The 23,633-nt window shown below is 42.7% G+C and overlaps 1 protein-coding gene across 1 annotated transcript in view; it reads left to right on the forward strand.

The window, feature by feature from the left end:
• The window catches only part of LOC118416329, a 23,352-nt gene extending 19,768 nt beyond the window's left edge, over positions 1-3,584 (forward strand). Inside the window, exons 25-26 of the mRNA XM_035821419.1 lie at positions 878-970; positions 1,669-3,584. Of these exons, the coding sequence (XP_035677312.1) occupies positions 878-970; positions 1,669-2,906 (1,331 nt within the window). The 3' untranslated portion in view covers positions 2,907-3,584. The remainder of the gene's footprint in view (positions 1-877; positions 971-1,668) is intronic.
• Positions 3,585-23,633: the final 20,049 nt, after the last annotated feature.

The raw sequence follows: 23,633 nt of genomic DNA on the forward strand, positions 1-23,633 counted from the left end.
AGGTATACATAGGGAAGATGGGGAGAACAGTTGACTGCATATTAGAAAAACAGTACAGTAGTACCTTGAAAAAGCAAAACGCATCATGGAGGCCAGGTACACAATAGCTAAAACGAAGGAATATGAGAGGGTCAAGGGTGCATGTGTACAAATCAGCAGTGACAGTTACTTACTATAGACTGGGTGATCACCGCCCAATGTGATAGAGGACAAAAATGGATTTGCTGGATAAAGAGGCTGTATCAATCAAATTATCTAATTCTGCCGTGAACTGTGATGATAGAGTATGAATTACATATCATATGGTTGGTGTTTATGGTTGTGTAATTTTTAACTAATGTTGATCATGTATGATTATGTAGCAATTCATTTTTGGAAAAATAGGTGCACTGGTAACCTGAGAATTTAGGTGCATAACATATAGGTTTAAATTAGAATATCAACAAAATCTAATCAAAATATTACTGCCTGCCATCAGAACTTGAATCTGAAATTGTACATTGTATGGCTATCTTCAACGGTTTTCTTTTCTTTCCCTTAGATGCCAAGAATATACTGTATACACAAATTTCTAGTGTCAAATAGTATCTTTACATCTGTGTACATAAGCCTACACAGACATCTAGGTGCACCAATGTACCCACAGTCAAAACTTAGGTGCAACTGTTACAGTACATTTATATTTCCAGCCTTGTAATCAATTTTACAAATTTGGGGGATGTCATAAATGCCGTTTCTTTTGTCAGGTCTTGTAAGATAAATTGCTATTATATGTCGTGACTCGGGTACTGCCTTCATATTTGTCGACAGCTTAATATATTCATTTAAATGTATCAGAACTCAGTGTATTGTGCCTTGTGGTAACAAATGGTTGCAGGTATGTTAAACTTTATTTTTATGTTTCAAGATGACAGTAGCAGGGTGGATGACCTCCCGACAGAAGCCAAGCAAAGTGAGCGCAGTGCAGGAGGTATATCTGCCCATATATTTCATACAATAATGAAATACAATAAAGCCACATCATACACCCCCCCCTTAGCATTAAACGACAAGTCTGCCAGCTCTAAAAATGTCAGCAGCAGTATAGCCGTCATTATCTCAATCATGTCATGCTTCTTGGAACTGAACCCAATTGAATGTAATAGGGTAGATGTTTTAAGCAAAATTCTTTTTGGTTTTGAAATCTCGCAACTTTTTGGTGATTCACAAATGGCCGAAGCCTGTTAAATGTGTGACACGGGGTTAATGTATGATTCAATGAATCTGCATGCATACTGGCATTGATCTCTAGGAATTACTAATTCCACTGTCAGAAGTTACCTTGTTTCTTTGCATGACGCATAGAATTGACAACCACCTTCTTCAAACGCAATGCAAATGCTTAGGCCGCAGAACCTTTTGTCTGTTTAGAAATTGATCTGAACCTGAAGTTCCAATACTCCATGTATTTTGATTTTTGTTGCATTTTTTTATTCTTTCTCCAATTGAGTATCCTAGCATCAAGAAGCCTTCATGGAATATTATCCATTTGATTAACATTGTACACATTGTGTCCCTTGCCTTTTCTTTTTATAAACATTAATTAACATCGGGAGGGGCATATCCAGCGTAAGTATTTTAAATGACTTTGCTTATCCTTATCCTGTCTTGGTTTTTGTTTTCCTCAAGGCTTTGAAGTGCGAGTAGTCTTGTTGGTTAACGATGAGTATGGAGCCTCCAAGGGGGGAGTCTCTGCCATCAACTGCCAGCTGGGCCAATTGCTGGCTGAGGCTAAGGTAGTTGTGTACAGCACAGCCCTGCTTGTTCCTAAACAAGATCAGGAGGCAGCAGACAGAGACGGCGTCCAGCTGATACAGGCAATTCAACTGCACGATGAGTCTGTGCCTACTCTAGATTGGCTGACCTACTACCACAGCCTCCACTACCCAAACCTCCCTCAGGACGTCACCTGCATCATCGGCCACGCCGACATCACAGATACGGCGGCACGAAATATCTGGGAACAGCGCTATCCACAGGCAGACCTCGTGACGTTCACCCACATCCTACCCGAGGACACAGAGTACTACAAGGGAGGACGGAAGGCCATGAAGGCTAAGGAGAAAGAGAATGATATGCTGGATAAAGCCAACAACGCAAAGGCAGCTTTCTCGGTGGGCAAGCATACCTACGACCACTTCGACACCCTGTACAAAGGAGACAAGAAGCCACAGAGTCACTTCATCTTCCTCCCAAAGCCATCAAAGATGTTCCTGGATATCAATGTGAGACCAGGTGGACAACAGAAGGTCGTCCTGGCCGTCGGCAGGGTGTACAAGGCCGAGAATCTGGAAGGCCATGACCTTACAGCACGGGCCATGGGAGAAGTAGTGGAGGTGATCAATAACGTTGCTTTGAGGGTCAGAGGGTTGAGCGAGGATGACTGGGAGAGGAGCAAGAAGATCATTGAGGACAACCTAAACAGCGACAAACTGAAACCAAGTCTCCTGCAGTATGGAACACAAGAGGACATCAGGAACGACATGATGACCGCTCATCTGGTCCTCATGCCGTCCCGCTCCGAGCCGTTTGGACTGGTCGGCCTGGAGGCTATCGCGGCGGGCATCCCTGTCCTCATCTCTGACAAGACCGGCCTGGCAGAGTTGATTCTCGAACTGATCAAACAGGGGAAGCTCCACCCAGACCGCAGGCAGGTCATCGTGAAAACGAACGTGAACAACTCCGATCTTGCAGAAGATGCTAAGAGATGGGCGAGCAAAATCGTGGACATCCTCAAGTACAGCGACTCAGAGTTCGAGAAAGCTGCCAAGTTCAAGCAGGAGCTGGTGGAGTCCAGGTACTGGGAGGAATCCCACCTCACCTTCCTGCAGGCCTGCGGTGTCATGGCTCGAGCAACAGATCAGTAAAGCTCATGGGGCAAAAGTGGATGCGCTGAACAAAGCAATGCACTGGCAATGAAACATTTTGGTTGATTTGACCATTTTGTACAGTAAAGGATTGTTTTTTTTTAGGACAGTTGTTAAACTTCTCTCGTTCCCGTACTTTCTGCTCAAATGTGAAAAATCGAGATTGTAAGGTTTGGATTCATATCATTTACTTGTATTAAAACTGGTGGCCAGTGTGTAAATGCAGTGACTCTAAAGTTGCTACTGTGGTAACTTGCCAGTATACAGGTCTACAGATGCAGCGACTGTAAAGTTGCTGCACCAGCTTTGTAGGAAGATAGGCTTATCTTAGGTCTCCTGTAATGATAGGACACAGTCGTTGCCATATAGACATAAGATGTAAAACATTTTCAAAGGTAATTTTGGATTGTATGCCTCCTTAACATGCAAAAGGACATAATTATAAGTGAGCTTCATGAGCATAGCGACAGCTTTACAAAGTACATGTACAGTAGATGATATGCTGTAAAACTACCTGCTGTTTTGTACATAGTGAAGGACTGCTGATAGTTGACATCTTTATTAAATCATCTGTATGTAAATAATTTTTTGCATTTTAAATATTTTGTACGTTAAATATTTTTGTGGTTAGAGAATGACAGTAAATGATTATAGTGATGTTTATCTGCGCCATGTGAATATGTATATAAGTTGTATAAATATTATTACTAGGTTTTCCAAAGACAGCGACATAGCCAGTTGATTTCGAAATTGTTCACAGAAGCTTGTAACAGTTTGCTTTTATTCTTCACGCTAACGGTTCGTACCTGTGCACAGATAATAGTTGTTCACATTAATTTCAAGATATGATTTTAATTTAATACTACAGTGCTATTGCACTATCATTATGACCTTGGCTATCACAAAGTTCTAAGCACCTTAGTACAAAGTGGTAACGTGTAACATTTCCGTCATTTTTTGTAATGAAAGAGCACCGTTTAAATAAACATCCTAACTGAAACTTGTGGCTTGGTCTGTCATCACTGTAGAGAGAGACTTCGGCATTTTCTGGCTATTTGAATAGACAGCCATCAGTGAAAACTGTATAAAAAAAGTAGTTTGGCGTGTCATGGTGGTCAGAAAGCTATGTTTTTTTACACTCTTTGAGTAAATATCTCTGTTGGAGCCCATTGAAATAGGGAGGCTGCGTTTTGCATATACAACGTTCTACAGACATAAGTGTAGGTTACTTATGGCCAATAGATAGAAAAGTTGCTGTCCCTGGTGCTGAATTACAATCATACTAACAGGACCGTCCCTGGTGCTGAATTGCAGTCACACTAACAGCACCGTCCCTGGAGCTGAAATGCAGTCACACTAACAGTACCGTCCCTGGTGCTGAATTGCAGTCACATTATTAGTACCGTCCCTGGTGCTGAATTGCAGTCACACTAACAGTACTGTCCCTGGTGCTGAATTGCAGCCACACTAACAGCCCCGTCCCTGGTGCTGAATTGCAGTCACACTAACAGTGCCGTCCCTGGTACTGAATTGCAGTCACGCTAACAGTACCGTCCCTGGTGCTGAATTGCAGTCACACTAACAGTACCGTCCCTGGTGCTGAATTGCAGTCACACTAACAGTACCGTCCCTGTTTCTGAATTGCAGTCACACTAACAGTACCGTCCCTGGTGCTGAATTGCAGTCACACTAACAGTACCGCCCCTGGTGCTGAATTGCAGTCACACTAACAGTGCCGTCCCTGGTGCTGAATTTCAGCCACACTAACAGTACCGTCCCTGGTGCTGAATTGCAGTCACACTAACAGTGCCGTCCCTGGTGCTGAATTGCAGCCACACTAACAGTACCGTCCCTGGTGCTGAATTGCAGTCACACTAACAGTACCGTCCCCGGTGCTGAATTGCAGTCACACTAACAGTACCGTCCCTGGTGCTGAATTGCAGCCACACTAACAGCCCCGTCCCTGGTGCTGAATTGCAGTCACACTAACAGTGCCGTCCCTGGTACTGAATTGCAGTCACACTAACAGTACCGTCCCTGGTGCTGAATTGCAGTCACACTAACAGTACCGTCCCTGGTGCTGAATTGCAGTCACACTAACAGTACCGTCCCTGTTTCTGAATTGCAGTCACACTAACAGTACCGTCCCTGGTGCTGAATTGCAGTCACACTAACAGTACCGCCCCTGGTGCTGAATTGCAGTCACACTAACAGTGCCGTCCCTGGTGCTGAATTTCAGCCACACTAACAGTACCGTCCCTGGTGCTGAATTGCAGTCACACTAACAGTACCGTCCCCGGTGCTGAATTGCAGACACACTAACAGTACCGTCCCTGGTGCTGAATTGCAGTCACACTAACAGTACCGCCCCCGGTGCTGAGTTGTAGTCACACCAACAGTGCCGTCCCTGGTGCTGAATAGCAGTCACACTAACAGTGCCGTCCCTGGTGCTGAATTGCAGTCTGACTAACAGTACCGTCCCGATGCTGAATTGTAGTCACACTACCAGTACTGTCCCTGGTGCTGAATTGCAGTCCCACTAACAGGGCCGTCACTGGTGCTAAATTGCAGTCACACTGTACTAACCATCTTGTCCTTAGTGCTTATTAATGCTGCTGTACACGCTACACACGATACAACATTCCTCATTGAGCCTTACATATGCACACTTACTAATGTCATTGCATCACCACCACTGCAACAACTTATTAGGCGCACCTAGCTTTAATATACATTTCCAACAAAACTTCCAATATTTCTGTCGTGGTGACTCCCTTGGGAAAATGCTTCAAAGCCAGTCAACAGGTGCTAACAATTGATATGAAAGTCCACAAAATTTTCCGAACGCAGTGCATGGACAGGTACAGGCTAGGTGGCGGTAGTCATCAGAAATAATAGCAGTATTATTAGCACAATTCTAGTGTTATCCTCACTTAACGTTACACACTGTAGCTCAGACAGCTCAATGACAGTACCTATAGTAACCGCAAGGCGGCAGTGCTTCCAAGAGCTCTCTACAAACGTGGCCGTGGCTGGTGGCCTGATTCACCCCTCGTCCTGAGTGGCACAGCCCGAAAGGTCAGAGTTCATTCCAGACGGAAACTTCACAAACTTTTGAAGAGGTATGTTGAAGTTTATCATTCCGTTCTGTTTAAAGTTAGCGTTAATTTTGGATGTGAGATTGAAACTTGTGTTGAAGCTTAGCCCCATAGTTATGGAACTGGCATGACAGTGTATGAAGAATACATCCTTTGAGTGCCAATTAGTTTTACGCATGAGTTTACACGTGGGTAGGTGGGTGGGGGGCAAAGTTAAGTTTTCAGATTTTTTCACCCAATTCACCAGCTCTTTACAAATGACACCAAGATGAGTCTAAATTGTCGCTGTACTTTTGTATCTTTTTTTTGCAGTTAAATCTTGAGTAACAAAACTAGTGATTGAATTTTAGAGTCGATGCAGATTTAGGATTAAAACGTTATTAAATTGCTTGCAGATTTTTATAGGATAGAGATTATGTGCACCCGCAGAAAAAACACTTGGGTGCATAGCTCCAATTTGGGGTGCACATGCACCCAGTATTTCGAGCCCTCACTCACACAGCCGCACTTGATTTCTGATCTCTGTGAATAAGCCTTCTCACACTAGTTACCATGCATGAGCGGATGAAAGGAACATTGGTAATAGTACGTCAGGTTGTAGGCCGCAAGAAAATCAACATTTCGCCATTTTGCATGTGCCATTACGTTCCGGATATTGTTATACAAATCGAAACAATGGTAGAGACTGTTGACGTCTGAGGGCCTTCAACTTTGACAATTATCACTCAGAGTTCCTTTCACCCGCGCATGCGTGTTAACTAGTGTGAGAAGGCTTAATTTATAAGCCCATTCATGGGTCCAAGTGCTCATGCACAGGTCAAACTCTAAGGTGAAGGTCCTGACTTGTAAACAGTTGTCTCAATGATACAGGTGGCCTCCGTCAGTCAGTTTATATAGAGTACAACTGTATTCTGTATCTCCCGTGTTACTAGCCCGACCACGGGTAGGAGGCCAGAGGGCGATCGGACTCGCAGGTCAGGGCTGGGACCGAGGGTAATGCAGAATACATCGTGCTGAAATTGTTATTTACGTCATACCCATTGAAGAAAACACACGTCTCAATCTGAAATGGCCTGGAATTAAAAATAGCGATTCCTATGTCTGAATCTGCATGGCCGGCCAGGTTTTGCAAATTTTCAACAGTGCTGGCCCACTCTAATTGAATTAGAGTGGGCCGGCTATGTACTAGTATACGATAAACAGTGTCGAGTTAAAATAGTTGAGTTTATGGACAGACCAGTGTCTAAGATTCCTTCCTTTCCCTACAGATCACCTATAACATGTAAAGCAGAGCCCAGTGTCCTCAATGTTGGGTTATTGTGAATGAGTGAGTGCAGGCGAGTGAGAGTGAGTGTGTGAGTGTGTGAATGAGTGCATGTGTGAGTGAGTGAGTGTGAGAGTGTGAGTGTAAGTGTGTGAATGTGAGTGAGTGTGCGAATGAGTGCATGTGTGTGTGACTGTGAGTGTGTGAGTGAGTGTGTGAGTGAGTGTGTGAGTGACTGTAAGTGTGAATGTGAGTGTATGTGTGAGTGTGTGTGTGTGTGTGTGTGAATGAGTGCATGTGTTAGTGTGTGAGTGAGTGAGTGAGTGAGTGAGTGAGTGAGTGAGAGTGCAAGTGAGTGAGTGAGTGAGTGAGTGAGTGAGTGAGTGAGTGAGTGAGTGAGTGAGTGAGTGAGTGAGTGAGTGAGTGAGAGTGCAAGTGAATGCAAGTTACTAGTAGTGACTCAGTGTGTGAGCGAGTTTCATACAGTCCAGCATAGATGACGAAACAAAATTCAACTTGATCTTAAAGGAATTTTTCTTCAGCCAACTTTTTTTCTCAATTAATGCGTGAAGCTCAGGCCACACCAATTTAATTTCTTGGTTCACGGATTTTTTCATGAAAAATATGGAGCGAGAGGGCGAAATGAAAATGAAAATAAAAATTGTAAAATGGTTGGGGTAAAGGTAACGGCTAATCCAAAACATAAAGAAAAAAAGTTTTCAGCTTGAAAAAAGTACAAAAACACTATTATTGTACAGTAACAGCACCTGTACCCACACTTTAAGGAGCTTATAATAATAAAGGCCAATTTGCTACACCAGAAAGCTGGTGAATGGTTTCATTAATGGTGAAAATTTGCTGAGTGGTAATTTTTATTTTTATTTTTTTTCCCAAAAAATAGGAGCGAGCGAATCCGTGAACCAAGAAATTAAATTGGTGTGGCCTCAGATGTACTTGGAAATACCACCCAATCCAACTTTGAAGACACAGTCCCAGTATATATTACTTATTATGTATGATAATTAGTACTGTATAAAATCTTCTTAGAAATTAAACTTAAAGGGTTTTGTTTGATATGTCTTGTCCTCTCTTTTGCAGCACAACTGTCTATACCTTCAGTGTGTACATGTATGTGTGAAGCTCAGACATTACAGCACTCATCAAACCAACATGGAGGACTTCAGCAGTGCAGGAGAACACAGGCTCCACGGGAAGTGTGGCATCACCTGTCACCTCTCCTCTCACCTGCTGCTCCACGGGGAGTGTGGCATCACCTGTCATCTCTCCTCTCACCTACCTGGATTCTGTAGGAACATTGATCAACGTCTTACACACCGTTCCGCGGGAACATCAAAGTCTTCCCGGAAGACTTCAAGGTCATCGAGATGGACAATGACAGGAATTTGGTGTGTCTTTTGGAATGGATTCCTGAGGGGTGGGACAAAAATGCATGACTCCGAGTGCTTAATATGTGCTGGCTGTATTCAATGGTAAGTTGGCAATCTTAGATGCACTAACATGTGCTTATAAAACTAGTGGTAGATTATTACTATTAGAAGAATTAAGAGACTCTTCGTACACATCCATTTCTTTATTCTCACCAACGTTTCAGTGACTGTCATACTGACTGGTTCACATTGTAATTCAGCTCTACTGTAACCCAGATTACAGTTACAGATTCGGTCATAACGTATCTAGTATTTTACAATGTGTTCCTCTGTGAAAATTCAAGCGTCCCAGACGGTGAAACGCCGTTTGCGACAACCGTCCAATGCGTCTCAAATTATTGGGACGCTTTGGACGGTTATGGCAGCGGACGGCATGGGACGGCCTTTAGAACGCCCGAAGAAACGTCAAAGACGGCCCGAACGGCATAAAAAACGCTTGGACGCGTCTAGATTGGCACTTTTGACGCGTCCAGAGGGACGTCGGGGCCGTCGGAAACGGCGTCTGAAAGCGGGCACCCAGACGCTCCCGCGTCCGTAGGGCGCCCCCCCGCTGGGAACAGACGTCTCCGCGGGCGAACCGGACGCCGATTGCGACGGACGTAGATGACGTAATCCAGGCTGCTGGGACGGTCCGGACGCCGATTGGGACGGTCGTAGATTACGTGATCCAGGCTGCCAGGACGAACTGTAGCCTTCGCCAGGCCATCCCACGGGGGTATGGATCGTAAAATTCGACAGAAAATGGAATAGCCAAGGAATAGCCAATAGAGTCAGTCATCGCCAAGGTTAACATCTGGACCAAACGTCTAGCAAACTTTTCTCCTTCAAGACGCAACTTGTAGTTTAATAGTAATATAATAGTCAGGCAGTATGGGAGGGGCATTTGGAACGTGTGCAGACGGCTTTCCAGACGCCGTTTCTGACGGCGTCTGGTCACGGCTATGATTTTATGGCCTCTAGGGATAAGCGTTCCCACATACCAAACAAACAAATATTCAGCCAGGCAGTGAATTGTAGAAGACCACCCACCACCGGGCCGTCAGGTTTAGCTAAAATCAAACACAACTTGAACAAATTTCTTCGTAAATTCAGACATACACGTACTCCGCGGCGTTTAATCAACTTTGCTACATGTACGAAATTCAATCCGGCCTTCAATCGTGTCCACGGCTTTTTGTGCCGCCGTGCCGACACGTTACATCAGAATGGACGAGCCCAAATAACATCAAGGGTAAATACAGGACGTTTGAAATTTTCTATCGTAAATTTTAATTGCACCAGTATTTATTAAAGACTGGATATATAAATGTGAAATAACGTTAAATTTTCTACAAAGATCATAAGTCATTTTTATTTCGAGGTAGCGAAATAAAGTCTTCCGTTTCATAAGTTCCTAACCCCAAGTAGTTGGAAGAGCCGACTAAGATTTTGATTGGCACCGGCAAAATCGGTAGGTGCTATCTCATTATCTGTTGTCTAAATCTACATTTTAACAGCATTATCATTCTTAATAGAAACAACAGATATTTTTTACAAGTATTCTACAACGTGTTCATAATTCTTTTTATTTTGTGGCATCAAAACAAGATCCTAAATTTTATCATTTCTTCGCGTATATGGGGAGGGCACCCGAAACAACAAGTCGTCGGTAAACTTTGCAACAGATGAATGTACAAAAAATGAGAATAAAATGCGAAGTATTCACTTACCGGCGCCTGCAAAGTATCGACAATCAGCTAACGGAAGAACCGCTGCTTCTTTTGACGTCTGTCACATCTGTGATTTCTGCTGTCCAAGGTTTGCTGCTTCGAGTAAGTAGTAGTAGTATAATTTTTCCCTCTTGTCGGCGCACGACAAATAATTTTTGTACATTCTTTTTAGTATAAATAACGGATACAGTGATCGCCGTAAACCCAACCTCAGCACAATGTCGTACAAACATCAGCTGCTACGTCTAGACGTGAAGTCCTTGGTCCAAAAGTGCGCAAAATTTAACAAACGGACATGAAATCCACAGAAATAGTCACCTTCTGAACATAAGTCCTGCAACCGCCGGAGTGTTCAACGGTCTGAAATTCGAATTCACCCGCTGAAATTGGCGCATGTGCAGAAGTTAAAACGTCATGTTTCCTGTGGGGATCATAAGAAAAGACGCAGCCGTCTGCCGGCGTCGGGTGACTAAGTATTTTATAGCCCCGTCAGTGGCCGTCTCCGACGGCAATGGAAGGTCTTTCAGCCGTTCGGGCGTTCACCATAAAAACTGACAGAACGGCACGGACGCTCACGATGTGTCCGCGGCCGTTTCGGACCGCAATGAACGCGTCCAGAACGTCTGAAACGCGCTCGGACGCCATTGGACGCTTGTAGACGCCGTCCGGGCAGTTTCGGACGCTTGAATTTTCACAGAGGTACATCTGGTGAGGGGTTTTCGGAAAAACCTGTCCAGTCCGGAATGCGGAAAACCCTGTCCAGTCTGAAAAGAGGGTCTGCATGGGGGTATCCGTTGTATACAACATAACTTTAATATGGCTAAGCACAGAAATAACATCAACTTGAAGTGTGACACAATGTCATACAAAATGTCATACAAAATGTCATACAAAAATTATAATTTAACGAAAATCATCCATCATTGTTACTTCTGTGCATCATATAAAAAAACTTCTACTCTTTAAGTCTTTGAGACTGAACATGCTATTAGCCTTACGGCATAATTTTGCAAATAAAACACATTATTTTTAAAAGGATACATAGTTCTATATAGCTCACAACTTGTACTAGGGTTTGAAAAATGCCATCTCGGCTTTATTGTAGTGCATTGTAAAATATATGTAATGTTATCACATTGTGTACTAAAGTCGTGTTGATCTTTCTTTAGTCTTTATTCAAGTTGTAACAGGACAACACACTGCGTATTGTGGCCACAGACATATAAATATACAATACAAAATGGACATGTATATACAAGCAATAGAATAAAATAGTTTTTACATTAAAAGCAGTTAAAGCTAACCCTTTTGTACGAACTAGCTAAGGATTTACTGGACAGAGGTACGGCTGGAAGTGAATCTTTTGGTAGATATCGTGTACACACACAGTGCTTCTGAAAGCTGTCTATTGGTGACAGCGTCATGGTCAGGTGAGCCCTGGAGCAGGAGTGAAACAGTAGGCCGTTGTTGTACAAGGCGTTCAACGGTGGAGGTGAGTTTGCTACGCTGGTCGGAATACAGGGGGCAGTGTAGCAGGTAGTGTTGAACTGTTTCGGAGGAAGCCCCACAGACACAATGTTTGCTCTTGATGTTCATTTTGTACAAAGTACTGTTTAGTTGGCACCAACCCATGCGTAGCCTGGCAGCTTGGATGTTACTGTGCCTTGGGCCGAGTCGTCGGTAAGTTTGGTGGTGCCTTGTGGATAGCAGATGCTTTTTGCTAACTCTCTTGAAATCAGTGAGGCTTTGGGCGTCTCTGACTGTCTGCGGTAGCTGGTTCCAGAGTGACGATGTGAAAGGAATAAAGCTGTTTTTGAATGTCTGGGTCCGGCAACGAGGAACATGAAGGTGAGTGTTGTTACGTAGCTGTAGACGTGTTGTAGACTGGGCGCCTCTTGTTGACGGAGTAAGCAGCTGTAGATGTGGGGGTACACGTCCGTTCATCATGTTGTACATGATGGTGAGTGAGTTGAGCTGTCGTCTGGTGGCTAGAGTGTCCCATTCCAGTTCTTGCAGTAGGTTAGATTTTGGAGTACCTTTCATCGCCCCTGTGACGAGAAGGCCTGCTTGGTACTGGACCTGTTCTAGCAACCTGCTAGCTGAACTTGCCAAGTCACCCAGTAGCGCTGACGCGTACTCCAACTTGGGTCGAACTAGAGCAAAGTATGCTGTTTCTAAGGCCTGTCTTCCAAGTTTGCCACTGACTTTGCGCAAGAGGCCTAGCAGTTTTCTACTCTTGCCTGTGACCACCTGTACGTGTTCCGTCCATCTGAGGGATTGGTGAATGGTGACACCTAGATGGCTGTAGAAAGGCACTTGTTCCACAATCTTCCCGAGTAAGTAGATAGGAGGTAGCTGGACGTTGTTACGATCAGATTTTATGCAGACTACCTTACACTTATCAGGGTGTAAACTGAGGCCCCAGTCAAGAAACCAGGTGGATACTAGTTGTAGATCTATATTTGTGGTGGCTGCCACTTCCTGCACAGTCTTGGCTGAGTTGTAGAGAGATGTGTCGTCTGCAAAACAGTTTAGTGATGACCTGCATGGGAGGCTCATCAGATCATTTAGGTACAGCAGGAACAACAAAGGTCCCAGTATACTGCCTTGAGGAACACCTGCTGCCGTTGAACCCCAGGATGAGGTCACACCGTTTATGACAACTCTTTGTTGCCTTCCCGTTAGGTAGCTATGGAACCAGTGTAGTAGAGGTCCCCCCAGACCGTAGCGCGTAAGCTTGTATGTCAGTCCCTGGTGCCAAACTGTATCGAAAGCTCGCTTAACATCTAGGAAAACCACTGCTGTGCAGGAGGTGTTAGGGTCATCTATCGACTTGGCCCAGTCATGTACAAGTCGAACTAACTGGAGGACGGTTCCATCACCCTTTCTAAAGCCTGACTGGTGGCTATGTAGAAGGTTGTTTTCATCCACGTAGCTGCACAGGTGGTTGTGCACGAGCCGTTCCATCACCTTAGCTACTGTTGGTAGCAGGGATATTGGTCTATAGTTGAAGGGGTCAGTTTTGTCGCTCTTTTTGTATACAGGGGTTATATTGCTCTGCTTCCACTCTGTGGGGAATAGTCCAGTCGCCAGGGAGTTGTTGAATAGGCACCGTAGCGAGTCACAGATTTCAGGCGCAGCCTCCCTGAGTAATCTGTTTGGGATGCCGTCAGGTCCCGGAGCTTTGTTCACTTGGAGACTCTGTAGTACGGTTAGGACTTCCTCTGAAGTGACTTGGAGTGATGTAAACTGCTTGGAGGTAAGTATTGGTAGTTTCTTTGTCCTGTCAGGGTGGTTGCAGTCTTTGGTGATGTTTACAAATATTCTATTTAGGAGTTCAGCTTTGTCTTTGTCTTTGTCGACTAGTAGACCCTCGTTAGAGAGCGTTGGTATGCCTCTGCTTCCTTTGCCAGTAAGCTTGTTAAGAACTGACCAGAGCAGCTTTGAGGCGTCTGGACTCTTACAGGTGTCACTGATGGTTTCATAGTACTCACGCTCAGCTTTGCGAAGCTCTGAGGTGAGCCTGTTCTTACAGTTAGTGTAGATTTTCCAGTCCTCTGTCGTGTTGATATTGAAACCTTTTGCAGTCATTTTATTAATCCAGGATTTAAACAAACCAGCTCTCAAAATGAGTGCTGCACACTTATCACTTAAAGAAAACCTTTCAAAGCCTGTCTTTGTAATGTATTGCCACTATTTAATAACCGGAAATTGACGGACACTCACTATCCATTGTTTGATGGACAATGTGTGTAATTCTCTCCCCCTCATGTCCTACCAGATAAGTGTTAATTGGGTACTTTGCATTTGACAGAACTGACTTTGTGTGCATGCATATTGCACCTTTGGGTCACTCATTATGCTGCCTATTCTATGGTTGGTCATGGTTATTGTGTATCAGTATAGTGTAAGTGCAGTCTGAAGTAATAGTTTTAAGCATTGCCAGGAACCCCTATGCAGACCCTCTTTTCAGACTGGACAGGGTTTTCCGCCCCATTTCCCTGTCTGGACTGGACAGGGTTTTCCGAAAACCCTCTGGTGAGGAAGGGTCAAAGTCCAGTCTGCATGTTTGTACCTGACTTGCTGATGTGGCAGTCAGGCTGCCATGTTGTAATTTTGGATTTATCAGTCTTCTGAGCCAATATGACGGACACCTGAACACCATCAGGGATCCCAGAAATAGTTGACAATGTCTACAGATGAAGACTTCAGTCCAGGTATAATCTTAGGAATTGTATGATCTTTACCGGGGGAGGGCTGGTGCAGGGAGGGGGGGGGGGGTGGTTGTACTTGTCATTTATATTTTTTGGGGGGAGGTGGAGGCCCATTGGAGACCCAAATGTTTTGAGCCTTGGAGGGGGAAGGGATAGAAGGCATCCTTAGATTAGCTTATACAAATGCAATAGCCTCAGTGCCAGCAGAATTTTACCATGAAAATGTAGAAAATGGCATTTCAGAGGGTAAAAATTTCACAATTTCCTTGGACCAGACTGACTCTCATGCAACGTTTCACACCTTTGCCACTTTAAAAAACATGTTGGCGGATCCTCAATAACTTGAGCTGTAAACTTTGCGTACGTTTTGCTAGAAATGCCAGTAAACTTAGGGTCTGCCAGCAAAATTTCCTCCTTAAACTTAATGCAGGAAATGGCAGTTCAGAGGACCAAGATAGTTTCAAAAAATTTCTTTAGAGAGCATGCTCCTGCTCCCAGTCAATGTAAGGTATGCTTTGGGTAATCCACATGCCGCAAATTGAGTCAGGAATATTTTGCCCGCCCATTATTGATCAAAGAAGCAGAAGTTTGATTATTACCTTTGCCATGAAGGTTATGTTTTGGGTAGCGTTTGTTTGTGTGTTTGTATGTAGAAGACCAGCATAACTGGAGAATGCTGGCGCTTGGATGGATTTTATTGACATTTGGTATTGGGTAGGTTTTGACGAGACCTGGAAACAATTAGATTTTGGGCCCCCTATCGGCCTGTTATGGTACTGCAGCAAAACTTCCGGGTAAGACTGCAGTAGAACTTCTGGGTTTGATATCTCGAGTTCTGGACATGCTGACTGGCTATGGTTTTTGGTAGACAGCTCTTGATGCCGAAAGGGTGATGACACTCGTATAGGTCTGGGCCCCCTAGTGGCTTGTTTTCAATTGGAACTGCTGGGCAGTTTTTGTTTGTTTGATTTTCAGTTGTTTGCACCATTATTTATTCATGAGAAGCTCAAATCGGCCTTTTCATTGAGATCATGAGGGAGGTAAGGGTCAGATTACATTGAGTACTTAGTCTAATAGATCAACCTACATTGTTTTGTAATTATCACATAGTACATACATCGTACAAAACATATAGTAGGGTGAGAAGTGTTCATAGTCCGTGTCCATCCATTTTGGTCATTATGGTTACTTTAAGAGTCTCTTAAGGCAGGTCAGATTTGGAGCCGTATGTGTGTCTGGCAGTAGGTTGTTCCAGACACTTGGTGCACGGTAGGCTATTGATCTTCTGATGTTGGTTAGCAATGTTGATACAAGTTTTAACGTAAGAAGTTTGGTGTCCAGCATGGATCTTTGAAAGTGTGGATTGATGACACTCGTAATTCTCAGCCAATATATTATTTGAGATGGTTCCCAATTTCAAACATAGAGGTTAGCAGTCTCTCCATGAAATGTGTCATGGAGGTAATAACATATTTACTTATATTTTCAACTGCCAAGTTCAGCAGCATTTGTGTGTGTGTGTCTCTGTGTCTGTTCATGAAAAAAAATTACTCATTCATTTGTTTCACATTTGTTGTGTTGGTAGGGTGCAATAAAAACTGAGTACATTTTAGGCCCTCCAGCAACTTTCCTAGGTTACAACAGCAGTGGAACTTCCAGTTTTATATCTTGTGTTCCTGACAAGCTAATGTTCATCATTTGGGGTGTTTAACTCTTGTGCTCAGGAAGAAGTGACTGTTTTTTGGGCCTCCTTGCACAAGTTTTGAAGTTGTAGGGACATTTTTGTTAAACATTTCTGAGGAGGATGACTGGTAAGCAAGGAATGATAGATTTTCCTGATTTTGGTCTGTAGGTAGCTTAGACAAAGATGTACAAAATGAAATACATATTATGCTAATTAGGAGGTTATGTGCATAATTGATGACAATATTCTATCATTAGCAATTTTTCAATGTATCTCTTGTCCTGCACATGATATGGCTTGATGTTTGGGTGGAACCGTCCAGGAAACTTCATCATGAAATTTGGTGACTGAAACAAGGAGTGAGCAATTTCCCCCCTTACTCGTAGTGTGCTGGGCTCAAAATACTGGGCTTTTGTGCACCCAGGTGCACCCAAAATTGTGTAGAGTTGTGCACACAATGTTTTTCTGTGGGTGCACAAATGCACCCAAATATTCATGGGTTAAGATAATGTTAAACTAAAATGTAAAGATGTGTTGTTTGTCCGTCGAGTCGACGAGGACCGCTTAACTAATAAACACCATAATCTTGACATCTATGTGTTAAAAAGATAATAAAATGTCTGTCTTGTTAAAGAATTTAGAATTTGTGTTTATATTATAATTAAGATATGCTCCAAAACAGCATGCGTGCCAAGCCAATATTGAGTGGCGCACACTACTGGACTTCTGAGTTCCACAGGTAACTCTGGACTTGGGAACACTGACTGTCATGTGTTTAGAACATGACATCATTTGTTTCAGGAGTTTTTTTATACTTCTTATGATAACTGCTGGGACAAGAACATGTTAAATTCATGCATTTTCTTAACCTCACTGATCTCCATACCCACGTCGTCACAATCTCTGGATTGGCAAAATTTGGTATTACAATTCCTAGATGTCAGAAACAGCATGAAAATGTCAAAGCAAGTATCCCTTTGCAATTAGGTTATTCTGATAAATCTACTTTATTTTATGTGGAGCACCCAAAAATTTCCTAGGTTGGGTACGGTGCACCAGTGCACCTAATCCCCAAAAATGAATTCCGAGCCCTGATGCATGCAGACACATCTTAGAGTTGCAGCCAGTGTACAACAGAAGAGGATTTTTTTATTGCTATATCTAATCTGTCAAGATTGTCAAGATAACTGAATCAGACCACTGAAAGTAAAGTAAACTTTAAGGCACATTTTTTATCTTAATCTTAATCGATTGAGATGCCCTCTACACTTAGGCACGATTTAGACAGTTTTCCCCAACATATGGAGACGACATCTTGTCACCGACATCTTTTTCTCAGTGTCTAGATGGAAATGTAGATGCTGCACTCCAGATGTTGTATCTATATCTAATCTGTCAAGATTGTCAAGATAACTGAATCAGACCACTGAAAGTAAAGTAAACTTTAAGGCACATTTTTTATCTTAATCTTAATCGATTGAGATGCCCTCTACACTTAGGCACGATTTAGACAGTTTTCCCCAACATCTGCGAGACGACATCTTGTCACCGACATGTTTTTCTCAGTGTCTAGATGGAAATGTAGATGTTGCACTCCAGATGTTGGCAAAAGTTTCCCCCGACAGGTACGTAGTATTTGCCCGACAGGGCAGCAGGTGTCCCCAACAACTTCTGCATGTGTGTAGATGTATCCCGATAGCAGGAGGGCTCATTAGCATATAAGGCAGGCTCATAAGGCTGTACAGCTCAGGGCTCGAAATAGTTTTTTCTGCATACCTGCACTGGTGCATTGGAAATTACCTGCACTAGACAACTTTTACCTGCACCACTCTGAATTTAGGAAGTATGGATTATACTTCAATTGCTCAGGAACCATTGCTATTTTTTTCTTTTATACCTTACTTGTATATAGGTGATAACATTCATTGCAGCTAATAACAATCCACATATCTCTACATCATATGACATTTATGTATAAAACCCAGTAATATTACTGGACCAGTGCAGGTTAGGTGCAGGTAGACATCAGAAATATCTGCACAGCGCCAATTTTACCTGCACTAACCTGCATATGCAAATAGTATTTCAAGCCCTGCAGCTGTATCAGTTTGTGATACGAGCAACTACGACTGTGCAGTTGTACAACTCTTGTGCCACTCTGCTTCACTTAGTTTGTCAAGGATAAGTTGTGTTGCTCCCAAACGTACGTGGGACTCCTTGCATGATGCGAGATTGAGCGGCAAAGCGACTCGCCACCTCCGCCTTGATGAGGGCAGTGACGAGGAAAGCAGGGTTGATCATAGAGGGCCAGTGTCGTCATTCCTGATATTCTCATGTTTCAAAACATGCGAGAGAGATAAAGAGAGATTCTGACTTCTGAACATCATCTGATCTGTCATGAGCAGAAATGCTGAAAGTTCTGCCGCCATTTTGAAAATTGCGTGATATATTAATTATTATGACTGCAATCCAATTTTTTTAGGTGGTTCAGAGTCCGGTTGATTTGATTTTGATTTTGAAGACATAGTTGAACTAGGATCTCCCCCATGGCCAAATGGTTTTTTCAGCCTAACCCTTACTGAATATCCTACAGTTCCTTACCACATCATGATGCATTTGCATGTGTCTACACCATCGTCACGAGATAGACCGACGATGTTGTTCCGATGTTGCTCTTTTAATCCATGAAAGCTCTAAATCTACAGAGCAGGACCTCACACTGCCAACCTCTCCGTCACCTGACCCCCCTACTCCCTAGTCATGCGCAGTTAGCCCTGGGCATGCCTAAAAGTATTACAGTGACTCTGTCACAACCATTATACGTGTACAGTCAAACCTGTATTAGCGGCCACCTTTGCATAGCAGCCACCTGGCCATAGTTGCCACTTTTTGTCGGTCCCTTGGATTCGTAATAATTAAGAAATAGGCTTAACGGCCACCTGTCCAACGTGGCCACGGCCACACGATTTCTGGTCCCGTTGATACAGAAACAATATAATTGCAACCATACTGCAGCCTTATGTCACCCTGCACGAGTTTGAAATTGTAGTTTGCGAGGATTTGGAGTTTCTGACAAGGTCAATTTGGCGGTAGCAGAAGGTATGCATACCTTGAGCATTAAAGTGCAACTCTTTGTCGGTGAATTTACTGATCGAGACAATGTTACTTGGTGAGAAAGATTAGTGGGAACTGAAATCATGTGTAGCTTGCTCATGGTCCATTGATCAACATTTTCTCTATAGTGGCCACCTGTCTATAGTGGCCATATTTCTCCAGTCCCTTGAGTGGCCGCTATAGACAGGTTTGACTGTGCACCAGATCAAACCAAGCTACTGCATGGGTTTTTATGAAACATTTGCGTCTTGTGCACTAGACTTCAACTTCAGCAAGTTGATCAACTTATTTCTTCAAGTTACACATTCAATTAAATAGTGGCATCAGTAACTGTTACAGCATTTTTCAAATAAAACTAATACATACATGTATATAATCTAGATGCGTCAAACTTTGTAAAAAAGCAAAAAAGACATCTAGACACCCTTTGAGTCATGTTGTCCATTCTGTGTTGCCCCCAGAGATGAACCTGGACGCATTCTTCAGGGCTGTGGGGAAAGGTGATGTGCAGACTGTGAGGAGGGGACTGGAGGCTGGGGTGGACATCAACGCCAAAAGATACTTGGTAAGGGTACTGATGAAGGCAGGAGTTCTGATGCATCAATGTGATTTAACAGATGGACAGAATTGTAACAGACACAATATATTGTGGTGCAATTCTGTTTTCTATTAAGAAAAGCGTTGAGGATACATGTGTGAACTGCTGAAAAGGTATTTTTAAATACCTTTAAAAGGGTAGATAAATGAGTAATTCAAGCCAAACTACCTAATATATTTAGCAGAGCATGACATTGTGTGTTCTGCCAGTAACCTGCAGACTTGAAATATGTGATTTGATACATTTTGAGCAACATTTCTATAAATAAGTTTTATGTTTATACACTCAGCAGGAATTATTTCACACTTTCCCAAATATGAGTGACTTACTCGTAGTTAATCTGAAACCGCTGTCACCTTGTACTCCAGAGACCAGGGTGAAAGTGAATCATAAAAGATGTCACAATACCACTGATATTTATGTTTTAGATTTAATATTGATTATCATATAGCCAGGCAATGCAGACCAATCAGAAGACCCCATTACATGTTGGTTATGATGCCGTAACACATGGAAAATCATTCTTTCAATCCCCAGTTATTAAACAGTAATCATAATAAACGGGGTTTGAAAGAATTAACCAATCAGAAGGACAGATACACAGGACACTGACCAATCAGAATTTTGATAGATACACAAAACGACGAAATTTGATCTTTATCATGCCAACCCAACGAACTCAAGTTTATCAAAAGAAAATAGCAAAAGACGTGTCATTAATACACATCTGGTCAACAGCTTTACTTGTCAATTTGAACAAAAGAACCGCAAGCGCGCAACTAAAGGTTTTTTGATTTTCAACAACCATGTATGAGCGCAAGCATATAGTCGAGTAGTTCAAATCGAACTATGGTGCCCTTGGCAATACTGTAAAATGCCACTGTAAGTGAAATGGAAACAAGAACAACAATGCTTATATCTGTTTGGATAGGCTATATGATAATAGAATTAATGACCCACCCATGTGTTCCTCTGTGTAAATGGTGTCATAATGCCTGGTCCTTTGTTATAACCACCTCATAGTTCGATAGTTATAGTAAAACACCAGGCATTATGACACCATATACATGTACACCTCGGGCGGGGCAGGTCAGTAACCCTAGGCTTAATTAGTGTCCAGGTATGACTTTATAGTGGGGTTAAACTTGTTAACAGTCATCATGATAGATTGGTTTTAAACGCTGATCAGCGGCCGGGCAGAGCATTTGGTATTGGTACTTAACACAGCTGCCCTCCTCACTCACAAAAATAAATTTAAGGTATGAATAAACCAGATTATCTAAAAATTCTTTTAAATGATCTCTTACTTTTAAAGTGATAATCCATCTATTGATTTGATCATTGTATTTATATTTCAGCCATACCACAGGTATGGCTGAAATACAATGTATATTGTATTCGTATATAAATGTTTCTTCTTTCTTTCTTTCTCCTGTCAAATCTTCAAATTAATTCATCTCCGTTGTTCCTGGACCGAAGGACCTGAAATTTGGCAAAAAAGGTAGAGTGGGCAATGCCCTCGGAACTTTTTTTTCTTCATTTTTTTCATATCTGCCTTTTAAATGATTTTATTGAGGTTTTGATGTCATTTTTTACCAAAGCGGCCTCGGCTTTAGTGATAGTTGATTGAATTAATTAGCCAGCCAATCAGCGATGAGGAAGGCAAATGCTAATTAATCTTCATAAGCGGGGCCTTCCAATCCCGTATATCGGAAACACATGCATATTACGGCCTTACAGCTGCCATATGTCAGCCTGCGCCCGCGTTTAAAATTGTAGTTTGCGAGGATTTGGAGTTCAGACAGGGTCATTTGAGCGGTAGCGGAAGATACACATGCCTTGAACGCTGTACAAGTCTTTGTCATTGAATTTACCAACATTCCGCATGGCAATATCAATCATTTTCGGTAGATTTGACTTTCAAATTGGTAGGATTAGTTGAGACAATCGAGAAAATGTTACTTGGCGGAAAACGCAGGAAAATTGGCCAGTTTGTGTTTAGTTTTGATACGTAAGTTTGACAGTGGCGAGAATGATTATTTTCTCATCAATAGTAATTTCTCTTCAGAATTATTTGAACTGTAAATTTAAACAATTGGCTTACCTGTTGAATAAGATCAGTGGGTACTGAAATTATATGTAACTTATTGCTCTTAGTCAATAGATCAGCATTTTCTCTATAGTGGCCACCTGTCTATAGTTGCCACATTTCTATCACTGGACTGGAAAGAAAATTTATGTATTTTTTCCCGAATGTTGGTACTTCTAGTGTTTTTGTTGTTTTTTTACATAAACTTTGTACATTCAAATGCTTGCGAACATGGGTTTTTAACACAGACTGAAGGTAGACAGAAGGTGGACTTACTGCTGGCAAAAGGGGAGTTAGTCCCAGAATAAGTCCACCCCATGTTACCATGTCTAAGGGCTGTTGGTGTTAGCTTTGGTGGGCTATTATCCGCACTGAGTCCTTCACACTGATTAAGAGAGTAAGTCCATCTTCAGTCCCTATTATGTCCTGCTCATTAATCACCAGTGCTGGGAGAAGGCCCAGCACATGTGTAAGATGGGCCTGTCTGTTCTTTATCTCTGGGGCTCATCATGGGGTGACATCAATTTGTCATGCATCTTAGCTCAACTTACAGGAAGGTCCTGCAGAAGAAAACTATAGACTGTAAGTGTAACTTAGTGTGAGCTGAGTTAACATGGGCTGGTTCATCAAGTTGATCATAGTCTACAAATTAAACATTGCTACTTACATGACAATTGTTACAGAAAGGCCAATTATATAGAGAAATACCATGACCAGTAGCTGTTAGTGTCCTGGGGTTACAGATCACCTTTGATTACAGGCAAGACAGATGAGTTTTTAATAGCTGACTTGTACTGCTGAGGGAGGTCACAGAGAAGGAGAGCCCCTGCAATTGCTGGCTTTATTACATCTTCAAAAGTGTTCTTCTACAGGGTACCTTGATAATTATACAGATGCAAGTGCACTGTAATTGGATCAAGTTTCCGTTTTTCAAATATGATCAGCTATGATGAAAATCAAACCCCACCTGTGTACATTTTTACATGTATCTGATGTGCTCTGAACAATTTAACACTAACAGGCACAATCCAATCCTGGTGATTTCCTCCTTTTTACAGAATACATAACACTGCCAGCCAGGCACATAAGGGTAGAGACAGTGGTAGACTGTAGGTATCATTTGGAGTCAGCATTAATTTCGTGTGACCACTTCCACTGTATGCTGCCCAGGGACCCTGGAGTATCATGTTTACATGTGCCTACAATTTCCTTCAGTTCTGTGGAAAAGTCTCATACCTCCAGATTCTTGCAATTGGCTTATTTATATTTCATCATTTATTTAAAATATACTGTGGATTGGGAATGAAGCAACCTGTCTTCCATACTCATGTTCATCTTTGATAAACCTGATAGCAGTCTGAGTGTGAACTGACCTTTCAGTGACCTAGGCGTTGGTCCGCGACTTTCAACGTTGACTATGTTCTCTTGTGCCGGGAAAGGGAGTTTGCCGTGGAAGGGAGTTTGCTGTGGAAGGGAGTTTGCCGTGATAGCGAGTCTTCGGACGGGCCA

This window comes from Branchiostoma floridae, chromosome 5, assembly GCF_000003815.2.
Source record: "Branchiostoma floridae strain S238N-H82 chromosome 5, Bfl_VNyyK, whole genome shotgun sequence".
Taxonomy (NCBI): Eukaryota; Metazoa; Chordata; class Leptocardii; order Amphioxiformes; family Branchiostomatidae; genus Branchiostoma; species Branchiostoma floridae.